Source organism: Colossoma macropomum, unplaced genomic scaffold, assembly GCF_904425465.1.
Source record: "Colossoma macropomum unplaced genomic scaffold, Colossoma_macropomum, whole genome shotgun sequence".
Taxonomy (NCBI): Eukaryota; Metazoa; Chordata; class Actinopteri; order Characiformes; family Serrasalmidae; genus Colossoma; species Colossoma macropomum.
The window spans coordinates 30,502,982-30,527,308 of NW_023494787.1; the positions used below are offsets into that span (position 1 = coordinate 30,502,982).

Here is a 24,327-nt window from a genome sequence, read left to right on the forward strand (position 1 = left end):
GTTCAGAGGAAAAGATGTATGGCAAAACATGTTGGGTTTGGGGCATTAATGTTTACCAAAGGGTGTAACGATTATTGAAAAAAACAGCATTCATTTTTGTCACAGAAAACCAACTAAGACCCAGAAGTTCTAATACAGGCATGGCCCTGACTTCAGAATGACAACACGGCTTCAGAAGTCTATTCAAATGATGGATGCAGCCTCGAAAAAGGGCAACTTTGCATGCAGCAATTCATTTCCTCACACCAGCTTTGCACCAATGTTTACAAGAAGACAGCTGTTGACTGTTATTTAAAACAATTAAGCTCCTGATTAGTCATCATGCTCGTGGACCTAGTGCGTTGAAATGCAATGTACCATAGCATGGCAGTGAATAACACTGAGGTGAAGTATAGATTAACCAAACTGGCTTAAACTCAGAGGAGAAACTCATACCAAGAGCTGAACTGAAAGAGCTACAACGCCTCTGTTTAGTGGTGGCAGTTCAGCGGGCATTTCCGCCCCATATGGAAAACAGCAAAGGGAGGGTTTGTCACAGTACTGGGAGGAATTTAGTTTATTATTTGGTCTAATGTGTTTTGGACAGATGACTGCATTTACACTTGTATAACATCTGGCTGAAATGCATCTCAGAACACCTCCTAAAGAGGGTTAAGGGATCAGATTAAAATCCCTTTAAATGTGTCCTGAGTGCATTTACACCTGCATTTTTATGTGGATAATCTCTATCCAGATACTCACAATGTATTAAATGGCCAGGTGTGAATGGGGTCACAGAAGTCAAGTTGCAACTGCGACATAGCAGCAGTTTCCAACTTAATTCTTGGCAAAGTCCTGCCTTGCATGTTTTAGCATTTTCCCTGCTCTAACACACCCACTTTAACTCAGGAAGGGCTTGTTATGTTGCTGATTAGTCGAATCAGGTGTTGGATCAGCATGGAAAACAAAAAAATATCCAAGGCAAGGTTATTCCAGGGACAAGGCTAGGGCTGGGATTCACTAGAATATGGCACTGTGTCCACACTATGAAGCTCTTAGAAAGCACAGACAGGAGTGCATAGATCTTTATTTTTTCTCTAATATTTATTTATATTTTAATAAGAATATAATAAAACCTTCACAACTTCCAAAACGTACATACTGGAAGTTACTCAGAGTTACGAGATTTGGCTAATTCACAGCTTGGCACAGTGTTACGTACAGTGCATGGGTGCGGTACCTTGTACTCGAAGCAGGAGATGGCGAGGTGCAGCAGGTCGAGCAGGCGGTTAATGTGCAGCACGGAGAGCTCTGAGAGCCAGCGCTCCAGCAAGGCCGCGTCAGCGTTCTTTAGCACCCACAGCACACTCACCAGCAGAGTCCTGCTGCACTCAGCAGAGAGAGTGCTGCACTGACGACCCGCCTGAACAAACACACACCACAGACACCTTTCAGTGCGTTTTACATCTCACTGACACTAACTCAAAACACACAATTGCACAGTGCAGGCTTGTCTCTCCCTTGTCTGACCCTTGTGTTAAAACAGAGGCCCATTCTGGCAGTCATGCTCAAAGGATGTCCTCACACACCCACATAGATAACAAACACACAGACACACATGACCCTCATTTCCCCACCATATGCAAGTCATTAATACTGTAAAAACTTCAACAAAAGCCCCCTAGTGGAGAGCCTTCTTCCCCTGAACTCGCCAAACAGTCACAGCAGGCCACAACAAGGCACCAATCAGAAAAGACACAGGTGTAACATTGGTTATGAATAGAATTAGTCTTCCACTTCGTGTAGCCTGATACATCTTACTGATCTCTGCCATATTGATCATATTAACCCTGATTTACAACTGGTTGTCTCATGGGATTTGTATCTGGATTGTAAATTGATTGATTTTACCAAATGCATTTACACTTGGTCTACACTTGATTTTGTGTTGTGCACACCCCCCATCAGTTTTCGCTTGTAGCACTATCCATATTTTGGCTTCTTAATAACCTTAATGATCCTTCAGAGGATCTGGCAACGTTCAGAGGAAAAGATGTATGGCAAAACATGTTGGGTTTGGGGCATTAATGTTTACCAAAGGGTGTAACGATTATTGAAAAAAACAGCATTCATTTTTGTCACAGAAAACCAACCAACATGACCCTCATTTCCCCACCATATGCAAGTCATTAATACTGTAAAAACTTCAACAAAAGCCCCCTAGTGGAGAGCCATCAGTGAAAAATATTAGATTCCAGGGACAAGCCACCTAGTGACAGAGAGCAATACTGCAAGGGTGAAAAAATATTCAGGGACAAAAGATGTCTCTTCAAAACATTCTGGTGGTGAACCAGGGGAACTGCAGCTATGACCTCATTTTATTCGGAAAGGAACATTCTAGAAGGTACATCACGCAGCCTTGATATTCCTTACCCATGTCAACACCTCCCATCAAAAGTATTGCAAATGTAATATATACTCAGCTATGCATCATACGAAACAAAAATTTCCAGATAAACACCACAGAAAATATGTAAACTCCACAGCATTGAGATGCTCACCACTGAAGGCAGAGTGAATGGATTGACTTTAGAATGGGGCAGTGGGGAACCGGCTATTGCCATGGCAACAGATGGGTTGATGGTGCCGTTGTCTGGATCACCATCGTCGACAAGTGCAGAGGCGTGCCGCACGCGCTGGGGTGAGGTATCTGTAAGGAAAGTAAACAAACAACAAAATGATATAAATAAACAATAACAAAGGATGGGAAAGGCCGCCTCCTGTTCTGTCTAGAGCACAACCTGACCTTTAGAACAAAGACTATTCAAAAGAGGTTAAAAGAAGAGGTTAAAAATAGCTGGAAGTTACAATATGGAGGATGGACTATTTTGCCAGATTACCCGTAAAGTCATGGAGCTGAGAAAGCGTCTCCATGACGATGGGGATGAGCGGCAGGTAAAGCTGGGCGATGTGAGTGCGGACCTGGGGGTCGGTGTAGCGTAGGTCCGCATCATGACTGCACAGGAGAGAGTGCACTGCGCTGATGGCCTTCTTGTGCAAAAAGAAAACACTGGGGAAGAGAGCGGGAGCGAGTTAGGCTGAAGGGAGTTTGCACGCATGTTTTTATCTCTTTGTAGGGAAATTCCCCAGGATGATGGAAGGGGGGCATTGTGGGGACATTCTTTTTCTAAATAAAAATGCACCTTTTTTGGGAAAAAAAAAAGATTTAGGTCAAGGTTAGTTTTGCCTTACCATCTTTTAGCATCATTTGATTCCCCCACAGATAAAGACAGGAATATAAATTTGTCTGCGCAAGTGTGTGCATGCTCACCCCTCTCCATCCGGCTCTAGGATGAGCGCGAGCTCTGAAAGCAGCAAGCCAGACAGGAAGTGCTGCTGGCGAAAGGGTACAGATAACTCAAACATGGTGACAACACCCTGGTCCTGCATCGGACAAGAGAAGGCCGAACTCTGGAAAGAAAATTCAGTAAAGAATAGAATAACACAAGTGACTTGAATGTTACATCTTTAATGTCACTTTCATTTAAACATGTGACTGATCTAGTCTTGCTCCCTTTGCTTTTTTCTCTATTTGTTTCTGTTTGGTATCTTTCTTCCAGGCAGACAGTTTCCAGTTTTTGCTCACACATCATCACCAACACACATGGTATTTGTGCGGTATGTGAGGAAGAAGCATGGCAAAAGTTTAAGAGGATAAAAAAAAAGATGTGTGTGTGGGTGTGTGTGAATGAATGAATAGGAGGCTGCAATGTGCTTGGCCTCCACTATTTTAACAGGAATAATTTAGTTTCGCTGGATTTATGAATAACTCATCAGAACACCCACAAAAACACTGATTGGTTAAGATGCTCCCAGCACACAACAAACAACATTGTGACTGGTTAGAGGGCTCATTTGCAAATTGCAACCTTCTGAGATATAAATATTGCAAAGGCCAGTATCGTTATAACTATGGCATGACTGATATAATATCGGCTGATGTTACTAACCCACAGTAATATCTCTACTGGCCAATAATTGGTTGCAGCACCATCAGGATTCAAACTTGCGATACCTTGACTGCTGCACCACAGGGCCGTTCAATATGAGGCACTCTCCTTTCAACTATACTGTCAATGCAAAAGTTGTACACTGTTGATTTTGCAAGCGAAAATATTTACACAACCTCTACAGAGAACACACTGCTGCACATTTCAACACACAATTACTATTTATTTGCTGAATTGTGGGAAAAAATAAAACATAAAATGCAGCCAGTGGAAATGTTATGGTACATGTTATATTTTATTTTTTATTTCCTCACAATATGTTAAAACTAGAAAATAAATAGAAACTGTGCACAAAAATGAGCTTATAATATCATATTTAAGGTTCAACAAAAACTACACAAGCAATTTGAATGACTACGTTCAAACTTTTGCACACAACTGTATGACAACACAGGCTGAACAGGTGAATCTCAACACAAAACACCATTATGGTAAGTATAAAACATTTCATCTTTTTGCCTGAGAATAACAAATTACAACATAAAACTGTTTGATGAAGAGAATTAATGAATATTAAGTAAAAAAGAGGTGATAGAAGAGGTTATGTTATTTAAGAGTGATAATCGAGAACTCACAAATATATTTGCCTGTAAAGCACTGGAGTACAGAGTATATAGTATATGGATTATACTGTATTTACAGTAGTAAATAAAGTATAACATTAAAATATAAGTATAAATATAAAATTACATCAGCTGATATTTTCAGTTATCGGAATTTCAATCGGTATTGGCCACAAAATTTTGCTATTTGTTGGGCCCAAGTTATAATGACTAACAAACAATGTATTACGTAGTCCTAGTATAACCTACCTGTGAAGTGGTGGAGGAGGTAGAAGGTGAGGGAGAGGCAGGAGGGCTGAGAGTAGAGCATGGCAGATTGAGAGTTACATAATGCTCATGACTGCAGACTATACGTATGAAGTCCATCCTCAGAGCTGTGAGAGAGCTGGGGTTCTGTGCTGTGTGCAGCTTATTGGAGATCTGGACACATGCAGCAAAAAAAAACAATGGCACTGTAATTGCAAGTAAATGTCACTGAATTGTGCTGTATGTAAATACTGGGAATGCAAAAATGTCTGTGTTCACATCAGTGTGTTTACACATACCTGTTTATAGTAAGAGCGGATGAGGTTGAACACAAAGCCTCGGTCCATGAGAGAAAGCAGGTCATTGAGGAAGAAGGCCAGACTGCTGTTTAATCTCTCCACAAGCTCAACATCCTGAAACCCAGACACACAAACACACACACTGAGTGTTAACTGCTATACCTGTTCATTCAGCTGAGCCAATAAAACAGCTAGGGTTAGACATGCCTTAAACGAAACTGGAGAGTGGGGTCAGTCTTGAGAGCTAACTCTTATATAAAAGCTTTTACCTTGTGGTATCTGCTGGCTATGTCTGCACTGATGGCACACACCAGGGCTGCAATATCGTCCACAAAGCGATCAGGGAAACGCTGGCGTCTTGGGATGTCCAGCCGGGAGGTGAGGAACAGGTGATGGGCCATGCTCTTCGTCTGAGAGAGAGAGATTCACATGTTAAACATGTAAAATGAAGCTCAGGGAGGTGGAGAAAAGCAAAGCCCTGAGGTGAAGTTTAAACATGTACCTGGATAATTCTGTGTGTACTTAATAATAAACAAATAATACCAATAACCAACAATGTGATAACTGACGCTACCAATTTTTTTTTAACACTGTTAACTCATTTTCCTAGTTTGACACTTCCAACTAAACATCGTTGCTTTAGTTAGCCAGAATCAAACCTGTTCTGTGGTGAGCAGAGCTGTTGCCATGCTAGCTAAGCTAATGCCAACTCTCCTCTCTCCTGTTTAGCAGCACTGTTTAACGGCTTTTCAACTGTTAGACATCATTTATTCAATGATGCATCGAAAATGATGCACTGCGTTAACTTACTTGGTGACCACGTAAGCTGATTATTGTTTTAAACATTATTCGATTTTTAAATAAAATGCATAAATAAGACGTCAGTGATGAAAACTGGAAAATGTTCACAATATGGAAATCACAAGATTTTCAAGTTCAAGTGAAATTCCCAAAATGAAAATAATATCATTAAAAGTCATAAATACATTCTGATATAGCTGGCTTTTAAATGCTTTCTTAAGGGTAAATTTGAGAAAAGAAGACAAAAGAGATAAATTAAAATGTGATTAATCACTATTAATTATTGTTTGCCTGCCCTAAAATAAACCAATAACTTCTCACAAGACAAATGAAATCAAAAATGTATTTCACTGATAGCACCGATGTAGCGTTTTAACATCCACTACAAACAGGTAGTTACAGTTTATACCCAGATACCAATGTGACTGCAATCCTAAAGCAAGTTAATTATCTACAAAAGCAATAATACAGTGCTGCTCATTTGGCTGTCAACTCAATTCACATGCTGACTACTACAGATAACACTCCACTCGCTGGGCTATATTTCAAGCAGTGTTACATGGTAAGATGTGAAATGGGATTCATTTAATTAGTGACAAAACGATTTCACTGAGTAATCAGAATAACTATTAAACGCTGCCAGGGAACATAGATAACTCGAGGCAAACTACTGGCAGGACTCTAGTTCTCTACTGAGAGAGGAGATGATGATTTGTGAGTGTGAGACTTACCATGAGCTGGAAAAAGAACCAGGCCTGCTGCAGTGCTGCCTCTCTCACTGTGCTGGTGCTCACAACCCACTGCAGAGCCAGCTCCTCATGCAGTAACTAAGCACAGAGAGCAGATATTACCACACATCCAAAATATAGACACATGGTAACCAAATCCATTCACCCTCACACACAAACAAACTCAATTTATCTCAGGCAAGTCACACACATAAACACACAGGTACGCAGAGATGTGAAAAGAATGATGGCAAGATGAATCAGGGATGAAATAAAGTGGTGTGTATTTTACCTTCCTGGCGATGTGTCTGGAAGGTGGTGAGAGGAAGGAGGCGCTCTCGATGAAGGCCGACATGCGGTTAGCGCCCCGCTCGCTGGCCTGTTGCAGCGGCCATGGGCATGAGGATGAGGATGATGAGGGAGAAAATGAAAAAATGAGGAAGCATGCTCTGATGGAATCAAGGGCATTCGGACCCCTTAGAAACAAACTGAAAGGAAAAGAAAACTAAAAGAAAAGCTACCAACAAAAAGGAACCCCGGGGTTAAGAATACTACCGTTCTAAACCAGAACAGAAACTTCCCCATAAAGCCCCATGACTTGCTGCGAATCAGTTTCAAAAGTTAGTTATGAATATGATTATCAAGCACAGTAATATGTTTCTAACCATTCATGTTATCTTTCTGACAAGCAGCTAGGGCTGAATGATTTGGGGAAAATATCAAGTAGGAATTCTTCTGCAACTGATTTATATGCTTCAATGCTGAACACAGCGTGCCAGACACCCAGGTAGTTTGGTTCTGTTGACATGTATACAGCACATGGATGTTTGGTTGTTTCTGAATGGTTTAACTACTCTACAGGCAGTTCACAAGCTCCACATCATTAGGTTAAATATTCCCACCTTAAATTGTTAAGGTTGTTGTTGTTAATGTAAGCTATGAAATGAGAACTGTGCTGTTTCAAGTTGTGATTTCGATATAAAAACAATTAATCTTTCAGCCCTACAAGAAACCAGCATGAAGAAAGCTGTTACATGAAAAATTAGGCATTCAAAAAAAAAGAGCAAAGAACCAAAACCGAAAGAAGTAAGATGGATGGAGAGGTGATGGATGAAGAGTAAACTTGACCACACACAGATATTTACATGTATGTCTCACACGCCCCGCCACACAGCATGGGAGGAAAAGAGGAAAATGGGGAATTTGGAGAATTTGAAGAGTTAGTTTCCAAGACATGGATTAAGTCTCTTGAACTACACAATATTCTGAATGGAGATTCTCTACTGAAAGGAAAAGGTAGTCCTGGACTAAGCTTAATCCCTGTCCAGGAAACTGACGGATAAAGGTGTGATTTATAGAACACTATGGTCTGAAATCATGGTACAGGGTATAATTAAAAGGAAAATAGTTACCCAGCTCTAGTACACAGCATTAATACGAGAGCTGCAGACGATGTTTGGGTATTGGTTATTAATAGGAGAGTAGGGGTGATACTGGGGTATAGGGTATTAGTAGAAGAATGGGGTAATAGTGGGGTATAGGGTATTAATAGAAGAATGGGGTAATAGTGGGGTATAGGGTATTATAGGAGAGTATGAGTGAAACTGGGGTATAGGGTACTAATAGGACAACGGGGTAATACTTGGCAACGTTGCAAGAGAGTTGGAGATTATACTGGGGAACAGGGTATTAATAAGAGAGTTGGTGAGGACATTGTGATATAGGGTATTAATAGAAGAGTTGGGGATGACATTGGGCTATGGGGTATCAATAGAAAAGTAGGGGGTGATATTGGGTAATAGGGTATTAACATTGGGGTATAGGGTAAGATTCAGCACCTGCTTGAGCTCACAGCTGGAGTTGGGGTTCCGTCGGAGCACGGCTCTGGAGCCCCCAGGAGCATAAGCAGAGTTAACCCAGGAGTGAGAGCGGTCTATTCCCTGCTCATCCACCGGCGACACACGCAAACACAAACACACAGTGACACAGTAGGGTACGGTCAGCAGGGCACTGATAAGGAAGGGCGGGAGAAAGGCTGAAACTGGACAGATTGCTAGGGAGTAGTCTGGGAGGGGACATGGTCAGTAGGCAGGGAGGGGAGGGGAAAGAAATCGCTACAGTGGAGTACGGTAAAATCATCATCAGTAGAGTAGTGCGTGGTCCTGCACAGGAAGCAGCTCAACCACAGGCATGCACGTCTACCTCCAGCAGCCAGTGCAGGAAGAGCCTGCTCCTTTTATCCCATATAAACAGGAAAAGCAGCAGGAGGGCTAGAGCAGCAGAATGGCCCTCATACAGGAAAAGGCTATACAGCAAGAGCTTCTCACTGTATACAAAAAACCCATTATACTAATCTAAGCATTCCAAAAATACCCATGATGGGTAATGAAAAAGAGATTTGGGTGGTGGTGCCTTTGAACTGTCCATTACTAAAGGGCTCCATGGGAGAAGATGAAGGGAGGGACCCACCTTGCTGCCGATGATTCTCTGCACCTCCTCGTCTGGCGAGGCGGGCGTGGAAGCTAGATCGGGGTTGGAGTTGCTGATGCTCTTGGAGCGGGACAGGTGCAGACTGCTAGGGCGACCCGTTGCTCGGGATAATGTGGCATACTGGATGGGAAGCTCGTAGGAGGGTCCACCCACTGAGCAGTAACGGAGAGGTTAACAGCCACTCTCTCAAATAACAGGTTCATCACCTTTTCATATACTTTTACTTCCTACTCAGTTGATATTACTCCCGGCACCCTATGTATGTGACCTAAACTCTCCCATTCCGAGATTACAAAGTCAAGTAATGAACTTTCCCTGCCCCCACCAACTGGAACAAAGAATATTACTGGGAAATTTTAAGAAACTAGCACATTTTGATTTTTTGTCTGCTGTAACACATCCACACCAACTCAGGAAGGGCTTATCAATTGTTTGGTAAGTTAGATCAGGTGTGTTAGAGCAGGGAAAACACTGAAATGTGCAGGATGTAGGTACTCCAGGACTGGGCGTGGGAACCAGTGAGGTAAACCTATTTAAAATGTACAGTTTGATGGCTCACCAGTAGGGGGAGACGCAGGCTCTGTGGTGGGTAGACGGAAGCAGTAGTGGATGTAGGAGGCCAGCAGACTGTTGCGGCCGTGCTGGTCCTGATTCCCTTCTAGATTCTTATGGATCTGGTTGACTAGGAGAGCCATTGCTTCAAAGGCAGCCCGGCCCAAGTTGACTGCGATGGGACAGAGATAAGAAATAAATGTTTCAGGTATAAGAAAAGACGGGAACCATACACATTTGTTCCAAAAAGGTATTTCAAAAGCCAGCGTCAAGTTTGAGAAGATATGATATAATATAAATTCTTGTTAACTAAACACAAGTTCAGTTACAGTTTATTTTTTTGGTTTTATGCACTGACTGCAGTGTGCTGCACACAACTTGCTCTGTAAATGTCATTGCTATTCACAAAAAAACAAAACATCCATTTCTCCATTTTTTGGAATTTTTAGTTTTGTGCATAATTTGAGCCAGGCATGTCTTTTACACTGAGTGGAAATTTCATGATGACTGGACCAACAGAAATGCTCCAAATTGGCTTTGAATAAAATCTTTTTACATTAACTTACATTAAAAGCAAAGAATGAATTGAATGTGAGACAGTGGAAAAAGACTAAGAGGTACATACCAATCTGGCCAGCGATGACAGGGGGGTGGACGATAAGGAGGATAAGTTTGTTCAGCAGCTGGTGCAGGAAGCGTACACAGGTATCCAACAGCGCCCCTTTCAGGGCAGCCATGCTGGCCTTCAGTTCAGCCTCTACGTTGGCCTCAGTAATGATCACATCCTTCAGTCGGAACGGGAAGGAGTATTCCTCCAGCACATATACCAGAGTAAAGAACTTATCCAAGTGAGGATCCTACACACACATTAAATATATGTTAGGATGTTGCATGGAACTCAAAACTTTTGCTTAGCATGTTTGTGTGGCAGCTTGAATCGGTTACCTGAGTGTGAACAGAGGAGGCAGCCGTCACCTCTACATTGAACACTCCTTTGTGATTGTCCACCCACTTCATTCCTGGTAGCTGCACCTGAAACACATAATTTATACGCACACAGTCCAGAGAGAAAAATGTACATCTCCCAGTTCAATAAACAAATTAGATACCTGCAAACAATGCTAGCCAATCTTGCCTCTGTCTATGCGGAAATATCTGAAAAACTTAGGTTACGTCTCTGCGTTTTGGCCTGCCGTCCGCACAGAAACACTGATTCAGGAGTGGAGATTTTCAAAAAACCTCCTTTCCTAAACTTTCTGAAACTGCTTTTTTCAGTGCTTTCGTGTAGACAGGCAAAGTGTATATGTTCTTGAAAACATTGATATGGAAACTGCGTTCCTCCAGAACTGAATTTTGGCTGTTTGTGTATGCATGGCAATTTGGGGATGATAACAAGCCTATACCTGAATTTAGCTTTATCTTTTCCTGCGCTCAGTTCTTTTAAGTGGGCTGTCCACTCGATTGCAAATTTGTAAAAAATCCTTGATGATTCCAAAGATATGCAGGTTGATGATTATTAACCAAAGTCAGATTTAAAAAAAAAAAGCTAAAACTCATCTTCCTTGTCTGATCAGGACTTTGTCATAGCCATGAACAATCCCACAGGAGCAAAAGCTAGACTTATTTTCTGGCAGAAATCAGACTTCAGACAGAATCTGTCAAAGTCAAAGTCAAAGCTGCTGTTTTTAAACATTCCACCGACACTGTTAAAAATCACAATGGTCTTCTTAGGCTGTATGACATCAAACTGTATGAGGAATTATCACCTCCTATTTTGTTTTACAGCTGTTTTTGCATTCATGTGTGGATGGAGAGAGTTTCAAAAATGGTGCTGGTGTGGATGAAGAGTTTTTTTAAACGTAATTAAAATATTCAGATATGTGTGGTCAAAGCTTTAGTGCTTTTCCTAACACACAGCCTTGTTGATTAGCTGATCAGCTGGATCAGGTTTGTTAAAGAAATACTCCACACTTTTGACATAATCTCACAAAAATTTCTTTTCGTGATAAATGGTGGTATAATTCAGGTGAGGCAGATTGTGATTCTGTTGAAAAACACTAATCTAAAACATTGCTTTAAAGCAGGAAAAATGGCAAAATATGTATGGACCATGGTTGTGAACCAGTAGTCTTACATCAGGGGTGAGGACAGAGTAGCTGGGTGGAGGCTTCTCCACAGACACAGGCAGGCTGAAGGACCCCGTGCGCAGACGACCATGCTGCATCAGAGGAATCCACTGCAGAGAGCAACATAGGTTTCTGTTAGCCTTCCGTTGCTTAAGCACATCTATATCAGCACACTTCATTTACACATCTATACCACTCTCCATCATCTAGTGAACACAAATATACTTTCAAATAGCACAGAGAGAGAGTCTATGTTGCAGCAGAGGGCTGGCAAGAGAGTTTAGTGAATTCAGGGAGATAAGGGAAAGTAGCACTAGGCGGAAGGTCACAGGGAGAAAGGTGATTCAGGAAAGGGGGGTGCCTGAAGTGATATGGCTGCCCTAGGGAGGAGTGGAAGGGGCGTAAAAAGGGGGAGGCACTCACAGTGTAGCCCACAGGCGTCTCCAACGGTGTATTCTGCTTTGGCTGACAGCTGATGTGGTAGAAGGTGAAAAGCAGGTGGTGGTTGTCAGTCAGATTGGCAGGAATCTTCATCTTCACTTCCTCGTAGAACTCAGGAGACCTGGGAAAAGAGGGAGAGAAAAAGGGAGAGAGGGAGAGAGAAAGGGACACTGGTGTGTGAGAAATAATCAAATTCAGCTTATATATGATAAACTGCCTGCAGGTAAGGCCTCTTACTTGTCATGGTAGATGACTGGTGTATATGCCTCCTTGTAGAACTCTGCACAGCTGGATTTCCCAAAGATGACCTGATACAAAAGATAGAAAATACAGAGTTTGAGTACTACCTCTAAAATGACACTAGGTGGCAGCCAAGAGTTGAAACCATGGTGCCATTCAATCAAAAGGGTTTCAGACTACAAAAAAGTAAAAGATCTGTTCTAGATAACAGAACTATGCGCAGATGCAGATTAGTCTTGCATTACAAGATGCACATTACATTAAGTAATCCATTGGAAATGATTTCACAAACATTAAGTAATCCATTGGAAATGATTTCACAAACAATAACAGGACATAATATCATGATTTGTTAACATTTCAGCCATAATTCCATAATATTACTTAACAAAAGAGGCTAGAACAGGAAGATGCAAGAGGCTTTTCTGAATAGTAACAATAAATCTTCATATTTGACCAATGTTACCATATTATTATAATTTTGTACTCCAAAAGAGTAGAATGTTTAGGTGACGCTGGGCTACTGTACTAAAACGTCTGCATTTTATTTATTTGATGGATTTGTAACCCATGACAAATAAATGTTTTTTCTCTATAATGCTAATTCAGGTGGATCTAGTCCCAATTTCAACATTTTATAAACCTCTATATAACATATCTGGAGACATGTACATGAAAAATCAGATACAGACATTGGCCCATAATTCCCCTATCTGAGAATCCATGATTGAGACAACCTGAGACCTAAATATGGCCAGGCCTACTGAACCATTTTAGAGACATGCAGTTATTCTCTTGACAAAGGGATGGAAAAATTATTTTAGTGTAAAATGAGCTTACATAAATATACTCAATACAACATAAAACACTTAAGGTACTCTGGGTCACTGCGTATGTGTGTACTCACAGGCATAGCCTGGCTGGGGTCTTCTCCTGCCATGAACTGCACCTTCACTGCAATGTTGCGCACAGAGCCCTGCCTACTGCTGAAGTTTAGACTCTGAGGATACACGTACAGCAGGTTCCTATAAAGAGAACAACATCTATGAACTCACAAGCAAACAGTGGGGCTTATTGTAGGTCATGCAAGCACTGTCAACACCATAACAAAGTGTTTCCAAATTACCCCTTAACTGTCCAGCATTCTCTGCTCTAATACACACAGTTTAAACCAATGTAGGGTGTGGTTTTATATATATATATATATATATATATATATATATATATATATATATATATACACACACACACATACATACATACACACACACACACATTCAAATTGGGTATTCTAATAAAGTGTGTGTTGTGTGGGGAAAAAATGGATTTGTGTATTCTCGTTTGCTCTTTGAATTATGTTTTTAACCACATGACAGATTTGCTCGCTAATATTAACATACAGATAAGATTAATAAGTAGTGGTTCTAGATACGTCAAAGTGTTCCACAGACACTCAAGATACAAAGGTTCGAACAATTCTATGGTTTGAGAACACGTCATAAATCTGACGTAGACTTTTTCTTAGGACCTTTCTCAAGAACTAATTTAAGAAAAAACTTCAGAAGATGTTGGTGAATGAGGCTGAGTAGTCACTTTTACTGTTTTCATGTTTATTAGCATCATTTTTAATATATATGGTGTTATTTACAAGCACAACACACATTTTGCCCAGATAAATGGTTTTAAACAATTTGTTATATGCCTAAGACTTCTGCACGGGACTATAAAAATCTCAGTGAACGCTGGAAAATAAGCAGCTGATAGTGCATCTTACATTAAGTGAAATGGAGACATCCAAGCAGAGCTAGACATGTAAGTATTTATAAAAGAAAATACACCAAAATATTTTTACAGAGCAAGTAGTGAGACCCCAAGTTAGCACTATACTGAACAGGACGATTAGCTGGTAGTATGTACGATTAAATAAATCCAAAACTCAAAAGATAAATCATTAACTGTTTAGTGATGCTATGGAAAACGCAAGGAGTCTAATAAAATCTTCTTCGTTTTTCTTTTATTAAAGTGTTTCATGTATCCGTTCACTCCCCAGTCCAATAATGTAAATGTTCAAAAGAAATGTTTCAGCCTGGACTGATTTCTGAAAGAGTTATAATACAAGGCAGCCAACCAGAACTGAAGGCAATTACATGTACCAGTTTTAAAGGCATAGTAACAAAGAGGCTTATCATGTTAAAATGAATTAAGGCTGTTTTTGGTACGTAAAATCACACAAACATACGTCGACCAGAGGGAAAAGAGAACAGAAAAACGTAGGTTATCTGAAATGTTATTCATAAGGGATTGAGACATTTTTTTTGATGGTCACATCATGGACATGGCTGCACACAATATCGTAAAACTTTAGACAACACCTTCCATGTTTTCATTTGTTATTTGTAATATAAGAAATTGAGAACAGGATATTGAGTCAGGTGTACTGGAGCAAGGAAAACATTAAAATGTGCAGAGGTACTCCAGTATTAAAACTGGGAAATGGCATTAAAGAAAAATGAAAAAGAAAAATGATCAAATGGACCCTGAACAAGCCTAAACATCAAAGAACAGCTTGACACATATCCAATGGTGACGTCGACGTGTACAAGGGCATTAAACTGTGGATGTGCTATTTTGAGTAAGACCCAAAGGCAAGGCAGATGATGAAACAAGCATGAAAGAGCGTGACCTTAAAACTTTTAACTTTTGGCTTAATCAAACAGTGAACAGGTGATTGCAGCATGCATGCGCTCCCCTCTGTCTTTGTTCCCATCCACTTGAGAAATCCATACGAACTCTTTACAAAGATACAATAGCATGAACAACATTTTCTATAGGACTGAATTAAATATCTTGTTCATCACAGTAGATCATCTGTATGGAATGAATTCTATTGGGTGAATTAGGAACTTAAGTGAATAAGGCTAAGAAAGAATGTGGCATGAGCCTGACCAAGTGCAGGTTGGTATGTCCAAGCTTTGACCTTTTGCCTGCACTACATCACAAGGTCACACGCTTAGACAAACACATAATCTGCTACTGTGATTGGCCCTCAGCTCAGCTCAGCTCCACACTCACCACGGAGCATATAAGAGCTCCAGTGGGTCACCATAAGCCAGTTAGAGGCACACAGTGCTCCAGCTAAAAAAAAAAAAACAGGCAGAAAGCAAGGGAAGAAAGCCAAGATTCACTATACAAATGAGCACTGAATGAGTGCCCGTCTCAGATCTAAGACACCAGTTTTGCTTCCATCGTACTTCTACTGACAAGCCGAGTGACAGAATCTCAGTCAACCAAGAAGAGGTACACATTTTCCATCAACCCTTTGCAGTGACCCCAGGATGTGGGCCATTCTCTGCATCTGCGTTTGTGTATGGGCATGCGGGGTGTCCTCATCTCCGCTGAGAGTGCAGCGTGAGGCCAGGCTGGCCAAGGAGGACGAGGTGAACGTACTGATGTACGGCGTGCTGCAGTTCAGCGAGTCGCTGCACCACATGTACCAGAGCACTGCAGCTAAGCTGGCCCGAGTCACCCGTGCCATTAGCAACATAGAGAGTGTGGTGCAGCGCCTGGGCCGGGACACAGAGCAGGCTGCTCAAAGCGAGGGCCAGATTAAAGAGGGGCTCAGCCTCATCCAGGTGAGGACACGCCATCAAACACACATAAACACTTTGTGAGTCTGGGGTTGCAGCGAAGATCTCCAAGCAGAAAGGCCAGAAGTGTCCAATTCTGGTCCTGGAAGGCTGCAGTCTCGCACAGCTTGACTATTTCCTCTCATGTACTAAATTAGCAGTGCTCAATCCTGGAGATCTACTACCCCACAGAGTTCAGCTCCAACCCTAATAACAACAACATACCTGATTCATGTAATGAAGGCCTTCAGGGACATTTAAATATTACAGACAGGTTAGTTGGATCTGAACTTTCTAGGATGGTAGATCTCCAAGACCACTGAGCACCTCGTAAATAAACTGTGCCAGGCGCCAGATCACCAGGCATGACAGCTGCGAAAGGCAGCAGAAAGGTGATGCCCGGGGTTGGGTGCATGGCATATAAACCTACTGACGTGAATCAGGCAGCAAAACTGTGCTGAACCAAGGCCCTCTATGTCCAGAGCTGGACACCCCTGAGGTAGGCAGCTAGTAGAAACAGGGACATACTGGCTGTTTGACCAGTGTCTGAGCTATGATAAGCCTTTGGGAGGTCACATGGAGGCAAAAGAAAAAAAAAATCAATGTGCTAACGTGGACCTGGAACGTTGGAAGTGTTTTACAGGACTTCATCTAGCTATGAGCCAGAAAGACAATAACACTATACAACCACCATAGTTTTAACAGAATGGGGAAAAAATAAACATACAACACAGCTGCAGGCAGTATTAGACTGGGAGCAGCAGGAGGAGGGCAAAGAACTGAACAGCTGTTGTGTTTTGCAGGCCCAGACGGCAGCGCTACAGGCCCAGACTCAGCAGTACAGGGGACTGGTCAACAGAGTGGAGCTGGAAGATGCCGAGCTAAAGCAAAAGCTGATCAACCTGGAGGCAGACCTGACAAACTTCACCCCCGACAGAATCAGAGCACTGAAGGTGTGTAGCCACACCACCTCTTTGAGTCTCCTGTATTCAATGTACTGTTTTCAACAACAACGGTTGGCAGATATTTTATTAGGAGTCTTGCCCAAAGACTGTTATTGGCCTAGTCCTGACATGCTAAACATGTCTCTGCCTCTAGCAGCAAGAGCTCCTGCTAATTGGCCCTGCTAACCTTCATCTAGCCACACTATCAAAATGCTACCTGAACCCGTTGTTTCACTGTAAAGTTTCAGTTCAAATCGAAAGAAATCTCTCAATTATTCAAATATCTTCATGACAGGAGACAACCAAGAAGCACAACACCCTTCTAGATGACTTGATAAGCTGGACGCAGCAACAGAAACAGCAACTGGAAAGTCAAAACCAGCAGCTGGCAGAGTTACAGAAACAAACAAACGTGAGTGAGCTTTCATTCCGCTGTTCCACTCTATGGTTCACTAAAAGTACGTGTGTCATCAGTAACTGGCAAAACTGGTAACTCATGTCAATGCTTGCCTCTATTTTCAGTCTGTGTCGTAACACTTGACAGTGTTCTGGAACATCACGAGGACGTTTACCCACGAGGACAAGGCTCATCAACACTCCCATATACCTTCACAAAATCTACACGTGCTCTTTCAAAAACAGTACAATGTAAATAGATGTATCTTAACCTTTGTACTCATGTTAAAGATTTAGAGGCAGTCTTTGTGTCCGACTTTATGCACTGTATTTTTGGTTTCTAACTTATAATAAATTAAAACTTCTTTTTTACTGAATGGTGGTTTATTGTTTCATAAACTCTTTTTACATGTCACAAATAACAAAGAAGGGGAAACGCACCGACTGCAGTGTGGTATACAATGGAATGCAATACGTTGCAAAGCACAACATAGACTTAGTGTCCCCCTTATTGAAATCCAGTCCTGAAAGCACTATATCACATTTTGCAGCAGTTAACAATTCAATGTGTGCTGAAGCAGGAAAACCGCTACACTGGCTTGGGGCAAATTACATCTCAAGCCTAGCTCCAGTGACAAATGCAAATGTCTCGTTTTAACTTATGTAAGAGAATATATGTGGTATGTGATAAAGCTGTTTATTATTGCAATGGTGATATGAGATGTGATAATACAAAAATGAAAGAGTATGGTTTCCATACCCAAGTATGGACTACAAAAATAAATGGACTGTCTTTGAAATGTATTGTTATCTAAATCATTTCCACTAGCTTTTCAAGTTTATCCAACACCCAAAAAATAATTGCAATACTTTCCATGCCCAGTATGGATTTAATTAAATTCTGTCCTTTCTAGGTAGAAAAGAAAACACATATAATATCAATATCTGATACTTACTCCTCTCCAACATACAAATTAAAGTAATAACATAACTTATAAAACACTTACTATATAATAATATATTCCAATAACAGCAAACTGCACATTTAACTTTTTTCTTTGCAAACTACAAGGAAAAATAGTGGACACTCCCTTTTTAAAAATTTATAAAATTACATAACTTCCAGCTTTAGTGAAAAACTTAGTCATGCAAATATTGGGCTTAATATTATTTTATTAAACCTGCTTTCAATGGCAAATCTGCAGCAGAATCATACGAGAAAGCCAGGCTTAAAAAAAAGAAAAAAATGTTTCACAAGCACAACATCGATTCATGGCTGGTAAGAACTGTGATATTACTTTTTAATATTTGCTGATCTGAGGTGGTGGTCAAGGTCACCCATGCAGATCACAGAGTAATGTATTTACAGCACTAATGTCAACATTAATGCGCTAATAAGATAACACGATAAACTTAATTAATTTTTAATACATCCTAGACTGACTCTTCATAGTTCCAGCCTGAAGCCTGGCTGCTTGTGTGCGGTGTGTTGCTATGACTGACACCGTGACTGAAGTCCTCTCATTCGCATACAGCTTTTAAATGATCCACTGATGGCTCTTTTGATAAAACCAGTTGAGCCAGCTACTACCATTGTAAATTTGTTTATTATCATATATCAAGTCTGAAGTATTATTTACAAGCAAAGCACAGCGCTGATGTCAGTGTAATATCAGTAGCATTAACACTGGAAGATATCTTCAGCAAGCTTAAGCTGGACGGTGTGTGTGAGCTTTGCATAAAACAACGATGAGCAAACTAATAAAAGCAACAGTAAAGTGGAAAGCTACAGTTCCCCTAGAGATCCTTTACTGTAACAGGAATCCACAAGCTGCATAAACGCAAAACAGCTTCAACTGAAGAGGAGCTGGGACCACTGATTAAGTATATAATGTGTATGTTATATAAACACTTGGTAAACAGTGGTTGGAGCATGCAGCCACTGGACGTCACTGACGAAAATAGGAAACTGTTCACCCTACAGAATCACGTGATTTTCATGTTCACATTTATAAGAACTCTGAAAATTACAGAAATAATATTACTGAATTAAGGAAAGTAATAAATACATTCAGGCAAAGCTCATTTGTTCCTTTACATTGCTATAACAAAATGCACTGCTTTTTACACAGAACAAAATCTCTACGTAGGGAGAAATTTGAGTAAATAAAACTTTAATTAAATTAAATAATTCAATGAATCATGATTAATTATTTTAATCATTTGACAGCCCCATTTGTTTGTTATTTTCAGAGGTACCTAGGCTTATTTCTCTGCTCTATACCCATACACAAACTGTCTGACATTCTGCAGCAGTTTAGAAACATTTTTATTGTGGTAATTCATATCGCAACAATAAAAATACAAAAAAATGCTACACTGTGTAGTATTAGTGTATCTGCGTGTGTAGAGACTGACCTGTAAGCGGTGTGTGGGGTATAAACATAGCGTGCAGGAAACTCCAACACTTCCTTGGTGGGACGCACGCGCAAGTCAGGGTAGGGCTTGACATGGAGCAGTTCAGGAGACAGACAGTAGTGAGGAGCCTCAGGAGCAGGGGAAATATCAATCTTTAACTGAGCTGCAATATAAAGAAAGAGGAGAAGAAAGACAGAGAAACACCAACAGTATGTTACATTTCTCCTAAAAACCTAGTAGCTCACGCTAACTTGTGCCCCTACTGAATGAGTAGCGTGATGTTTACCTGTGACAGGTCTGAGACGGCGCAGCACAGATGACGGCCTCCTCATGTCAGCAAGAAACTTATATAGGTCCTCATCACTCAGCCTGTCTCCCTCCTACAGGACAACACAAACAATCACAACACAGTGTAACCTACATTCAATTTAAATTTTCAATTGGCATTGTCACTATTTTTTCAGTGACAGTTCCTGTAGATTTTTAAAAGTCATCATACATGGTATTACGCATTTTAAGCTCACAACTGTAAAATTAAGCTTTTTTGTGGAGCATACTTTGAGAAAACAAGAACATTTGAATGTAAAGCCCCATGATCAAAACATGTTATGAAAAGTGTGGCTTTGAAAGATTAGCCTCTTAATTACACAGTCTGTTAGGTAACTGATGCTGTTGACATCAGCAAATAATATAATTTTATTCCCATGTCACTTCTGTGAAATGAACAAAGGGAGGGAAGCTTTTTATACCAAGTTGGATTGGTTTCCAAGGCCTGATTACATATTACCAGTTGAGTCTTGTCATAAGCTTGTTTAGCTAGTACATGTGCTCCAAACGGAACATCACATGGAGCCAACAACTGGGCCATTCAGTTATGAGTGCAGGTTTAAACAGGAGTGGCTGCCCAACCCATTCCTGTTCTACGATACACAAGATCTACCCACTGTAGCTCTACAGAAAAGCCAACTGGCCTGTTTAAAGAAGTTCGTCACTGTGAGAGTGGCTGGACGGAAGTTGGTGAAGTTGCACATGTCTTCTCCCACACTCATCCTCTCAAATCCCTTCTTCTTTCTTTCATTCCATGTTCCCTTGCGCTCTGTGAGTGGAGGAGGGGGGGGGGTGATCACAGTGGCATGATATATATTAAAAAAAACTCAGATACAGAGTTGTAAGACAGAGCATGATGTGTATATACAGTAGGGGTGGGAATCTCTAGGCACCTCACGTTTCGATTCGATTACAATTCAGAGGGTTGCAATGTGATTATAAAACGATTAATGAAGCATCTTGATGCATCTTTTTTTTCTATACAGGATTTCTTTTTTCTCACTGAGTGAGGACTTTTAAAGCAAAGTATTTGTAATAGTCTATAATGAATTTACTTCCAATATCTTGTATTAATAAAATTAATGGAAGTGATGTGGCAAGTGAACTGCACGGCTCTCATTGACTGCTCTTGTTTGGAGCATGTGAGACGCAGGCTGCCACTCATCTGTGATAAAATGCGCAGTTACGGTAAAATACGGTGTGGCAATAGATGTCCATGCAGCACATGTTACGGCTGGTTTTCTTTTATCTATTTTTTTTATTTTGTAACTTCGGTTTTGGTCTCGTTGTGGGGGGGATCGCTGTGTCTGTAAAATATCTTCGAGATGGGACGCTAAATCTCAGCTCCAAAGTGTGCAAAATAGCACAAAAGCCCTGGTCCTGAGAACTGGCTTGCAGACTGCAGGTAACATAGCAATGCAGTCTCACCCAGCTGGTAGCTAATGAAAAGGCAAAGAGAGAAATTTAAGACAAATATTTGGAGACGAATAGACTTATTTGTATTTATAAGCAGCGCAGTTGGTTTCCTGGAACGTTAAACCTGCAACGAGAGTCACACACTAAAAAGTCAGCTTCTCTTTCGAATTCTCCTGGTCCACCTTAAATGGTGCCATATTTACATTCTGGCACCTCAGGCAGAATTTAAAATGGAGCAGAAAAATTTGAACAAGAAGCTGGCGAATAAGAAGCAACTTCAGCCCCGTAAAGCAGTCGAATGTTGAGAGACACTTTATAAGAAACTTTTCTACTTTTAAGGAAAAGGTTTCTGGTGGAGATGGGAGGAAAGTGGCTATAGCTAAAGCTTAAAGCAGAGCAAAGTAGCCAAGTTTGCGTTTTCATTCATAATTTTTAGCTTATACTACGACATTATCACATATTGAGACATACTGGACATAAAATGTTGTGGCTCCCAAGGTGGTTTGATTTTTGTTGAGGGGACAAAATGGCTCTTCTTAACTTTTGGGTTGTCGACTCCTGACCTAAACTATCTTTCAATGCAGGGGGTGCCAGTCGGATTTCTCGCTCATCCAGTAGTGTTTTTGTTATGTGCACCTCACAGACTGTCCAGGCGCTGCACTTCCAAGTTCCGTCTTTTGCGTTCCGTCAACATTACGTTATAAATTAAATATTTAGAAAATCGTTTTTTTGACATTTGTAAATCGATTCAGAATCGTCCACGTCCGCATCGCGAGGCATCTAAGAATCGAGTTTTCCCCCCACCCCTAATATACAGTGTGGTCTAAAAGTCTGCCACCACTTTGTAAATCTAGGATTGTTTTCATCTAATCCTGCAAATAAACAACAAAGTTTAACTATTAGCAAAGAAAAGTTATGACAAGTAAGAAGAAGAAGAAATATTCAAGATTCTGCACTATTTGTAGGTTACTATTCAAATTTAAGCAAATTTGTGACCATGTTAAGGCCTTTTTACAAAAAAGTCACTCTTTTTTGGTCTTATTACTTCTATTGTAGCTCGTGTTCAGATGAATCTCAGGTGGATTCGATCTACTCATCAGAGGCTTTTGACACTGTTAGTGATCAGAGTCTGCGCCAGCTCAAGTGCACACTGCCATTATAACAGACAAACACTAAGAAATTCTGAAAGTCATGTTAACATTTTAAAGATTCTTCAAAACACTCAGATTGTTATGCTGATAATATAATTTGTTATGAAAAACTTACAGAATGCAAAATAGAAGCATTTTCACTAGTGGTCTCAGGCTTTTGGTCTTGACTATATTTTGTACATTAGTTTCTCGAAGAGATAGTTTGCTTATTAACATAGAACAAAAAGATTTGACTAGAAGTCAGCTGCAATGGGGCATTATTATTATTGAGATTTACTGCAACCTAATCATATTCACACCTGATTCAAACATACAAATTCTCCAAAAATGTGCCTGTTTTTGCTATTTAATCTGCTCTTCTCTGTTAATGTGATTTTGCAGTGCTGCTGCATTTATTTGAAACGTAAAAGAACATGACCCAAGAGAGCTGATTTTTGAGCATTGAAGTTTTTCCCCCATGTAATATGTCAGAGCCATAGTGTTGTAGTGTATGCGAGGTGTAGAATGTGGAGCAAGAGTGTTTTAAAGTAACCTGTGTCTGAATCGGAGTCAGACCGCTCCAGCCCCCCGACACTGCTGACAATGTTGAGGAGGTGGATGGCCGTCCAAGCGAAGGGCATTCGGAAACGACCCAGCCTACTGCACGACTGCTCTGCCTGAGACTTCAGCTTCTCCAGCTTCTCCTTGTGCTATATAAACACACAAAAACAACGAGACAGGTTGCCTGTTGAAATCCATCAGTCAACAGCCAAAATCAACAGCACTGCATCTCTCACAGTCTAAAAGTTCCCAGGCTGCACAGAACTTGGCTAGAGAATCATACAGTGACTTCAGTGGACTCTGATCATTTCAAAGAACAGTTGCAAATATTGCAGCAGTCTAGAAATTGAGAAATCAATTTATACCAGGTGCATCTGATGACACGTATCCCCTGTAAGTGCACGACCAGCACGTCTAAACTATGGGCAAACACAGAGAGACTGATGGACTGGCAGGTGCTCGTAGGCACGCGCATGCACACACAGACATACACAGAGACACATTTACCTTAGTAGAATCTGATTCTTTCATGACCATATATGGCTCACAGCACTCTCCTATATCTCCCTGCTGCAGCACTTTCTCCAGCTGGAATACAGACACACAAACACATCCAAACTAAGTCCATGCTCTCCCCAAACAGAACAGAACCCACTTAAAAGTCATAAAACTCATGAAACGCTCTTAAAAAAAATTAATAAAAAATCATTTAGATTGTAACAAAATTCTATAGGGAGTAGCATTATACTTAAATTTGGTTTAGACAGCGTAAATTAATGGTCTTGGGCTTGTCTCAGTTGCTACTTACACCACTTACTTGCTCGAAAATCATTCTTGAGAACAACCAAGAGTGATGCCTCCATCTCAGATAACTGGAAACTGAATATTTTTCCTTTTTCTATCATGACTGAATATCAACAAAACCGTCAAATAGAAAAAAACTGTTCTTTCTTTATATGTTGAAATAAAATCAA

General features: G+C 40.7%; 2 protein-coding genes across 4 annotated transcripts in view; one reads left to right on the forward strand and one right to left on the reverse strand.

The window, feature by feature from the left end:
- The window catches only part of LOC118805807 (dedicator of cytokinesis protein 7-like), a 51,315-nt gene that overhangs the window by 14,305 nt on the left and 12,683 nt on the right, over positions 1–24,327 (reverse strand). Inside the window, exons 10-32 of one of the 3 annotated variants that reach the window (XM_036566870.1) lie at positions 23,861–23,941; positions 23,346–23,502; positions 20,891–21,015; positions 20,206–20,299; positions 19,920–20,082; positions 13,443–13,560; positions 12,533–12,603; positions 12,278–12,416; positions 11,863–11,964; positions 10,674–10,760; positions 10,354–10,585; positions 9,736–9,900; positions 9,156–9,328; positions 8,525–8,626; positions 6,979–7,065; positions 6,690–6,785; positions 5,427–5,567; positions 5,158–5,271; positions 4,862–5,032; positions 3,311–3,450; positions 2,880–3,049; positions 2,541–2,689; positions 1,220–1,402 (exon numbers count right to left, since the gene is read on the reverse strand). In XM_036566870.1, coding sequence (XP_036422763.1) covers positions 1,220–1,402; positions 2,541–2,689; positions 2,880–3,049; positions 3,311–3,450; positions 4,862–5,032; positions 5,158–5,271; positions 5,427–5,567; positions 6,690–6,785; positions 6,979–7,065; positions 8,525–8,626; positions 9,156–9,328; positions 9,736–9,900; positions 10,354–10,585; positions 10,674–10,760; positions 11,863–11,964; positions 12,278–12,416; positions 12,533–12,603; positions 13,443–13,560; positions 19,920–20,082; positions 20,206–20,299; positions 20,891–21,015; positions 23,346–23,502; positions 23,861–23,941 — 3,060 coding nt within the window. The remainder of the gene's footprint in view (positions 1–1,219; positions 1,403–2,540; positions 2,690–2,879; positions 3,050–3,310; positions 3,451–4,861; positions 5,033–5,157; positions 5,272–5,426; positions 5,568–6,689; positions 6,786–6,978; positions 7,066–8,524; positions 8,627–9,155; positions 9,329–9,735; positions 9,901–10,353; positions 10,586–10,673; positions 10,761–11,862; positions 11,965–12,277; positions 12,417–12,532; positions 12,604–13,442; positions 13,561–19,919; positions 20,083–20,205; positions 20,300–20,890; positions 21,016–23,345; positions 23,503–23,860; positions 23,942–24,327) is intronic. The other 2 variants (XM_036566873.1, XM_036566872.1) reach the window with 2 other exon arrangements.
- On the forward strand, positions 15,632–17,878 carry si:dkey-114l24.2 (uncharacterized protein LOC107990273 homolog). Its single transcript, XM_036566874.1, has 4 exons — positions 15,632–16,167; positions 16,965–17,114; positions 17,401–17,517; positions 17,628–17,878. The coding sequence occupies exons 1-4, from the start codon at positions 15,871–15,873 to the stop codon at positions 17,637–17,639; spliced, it is 576 nt and encodes a 191-aa protein (XP_036422767.1). The 5' UTR covers positions 15,632–15,870; the 3' UTR covers positions 17,640–17,878.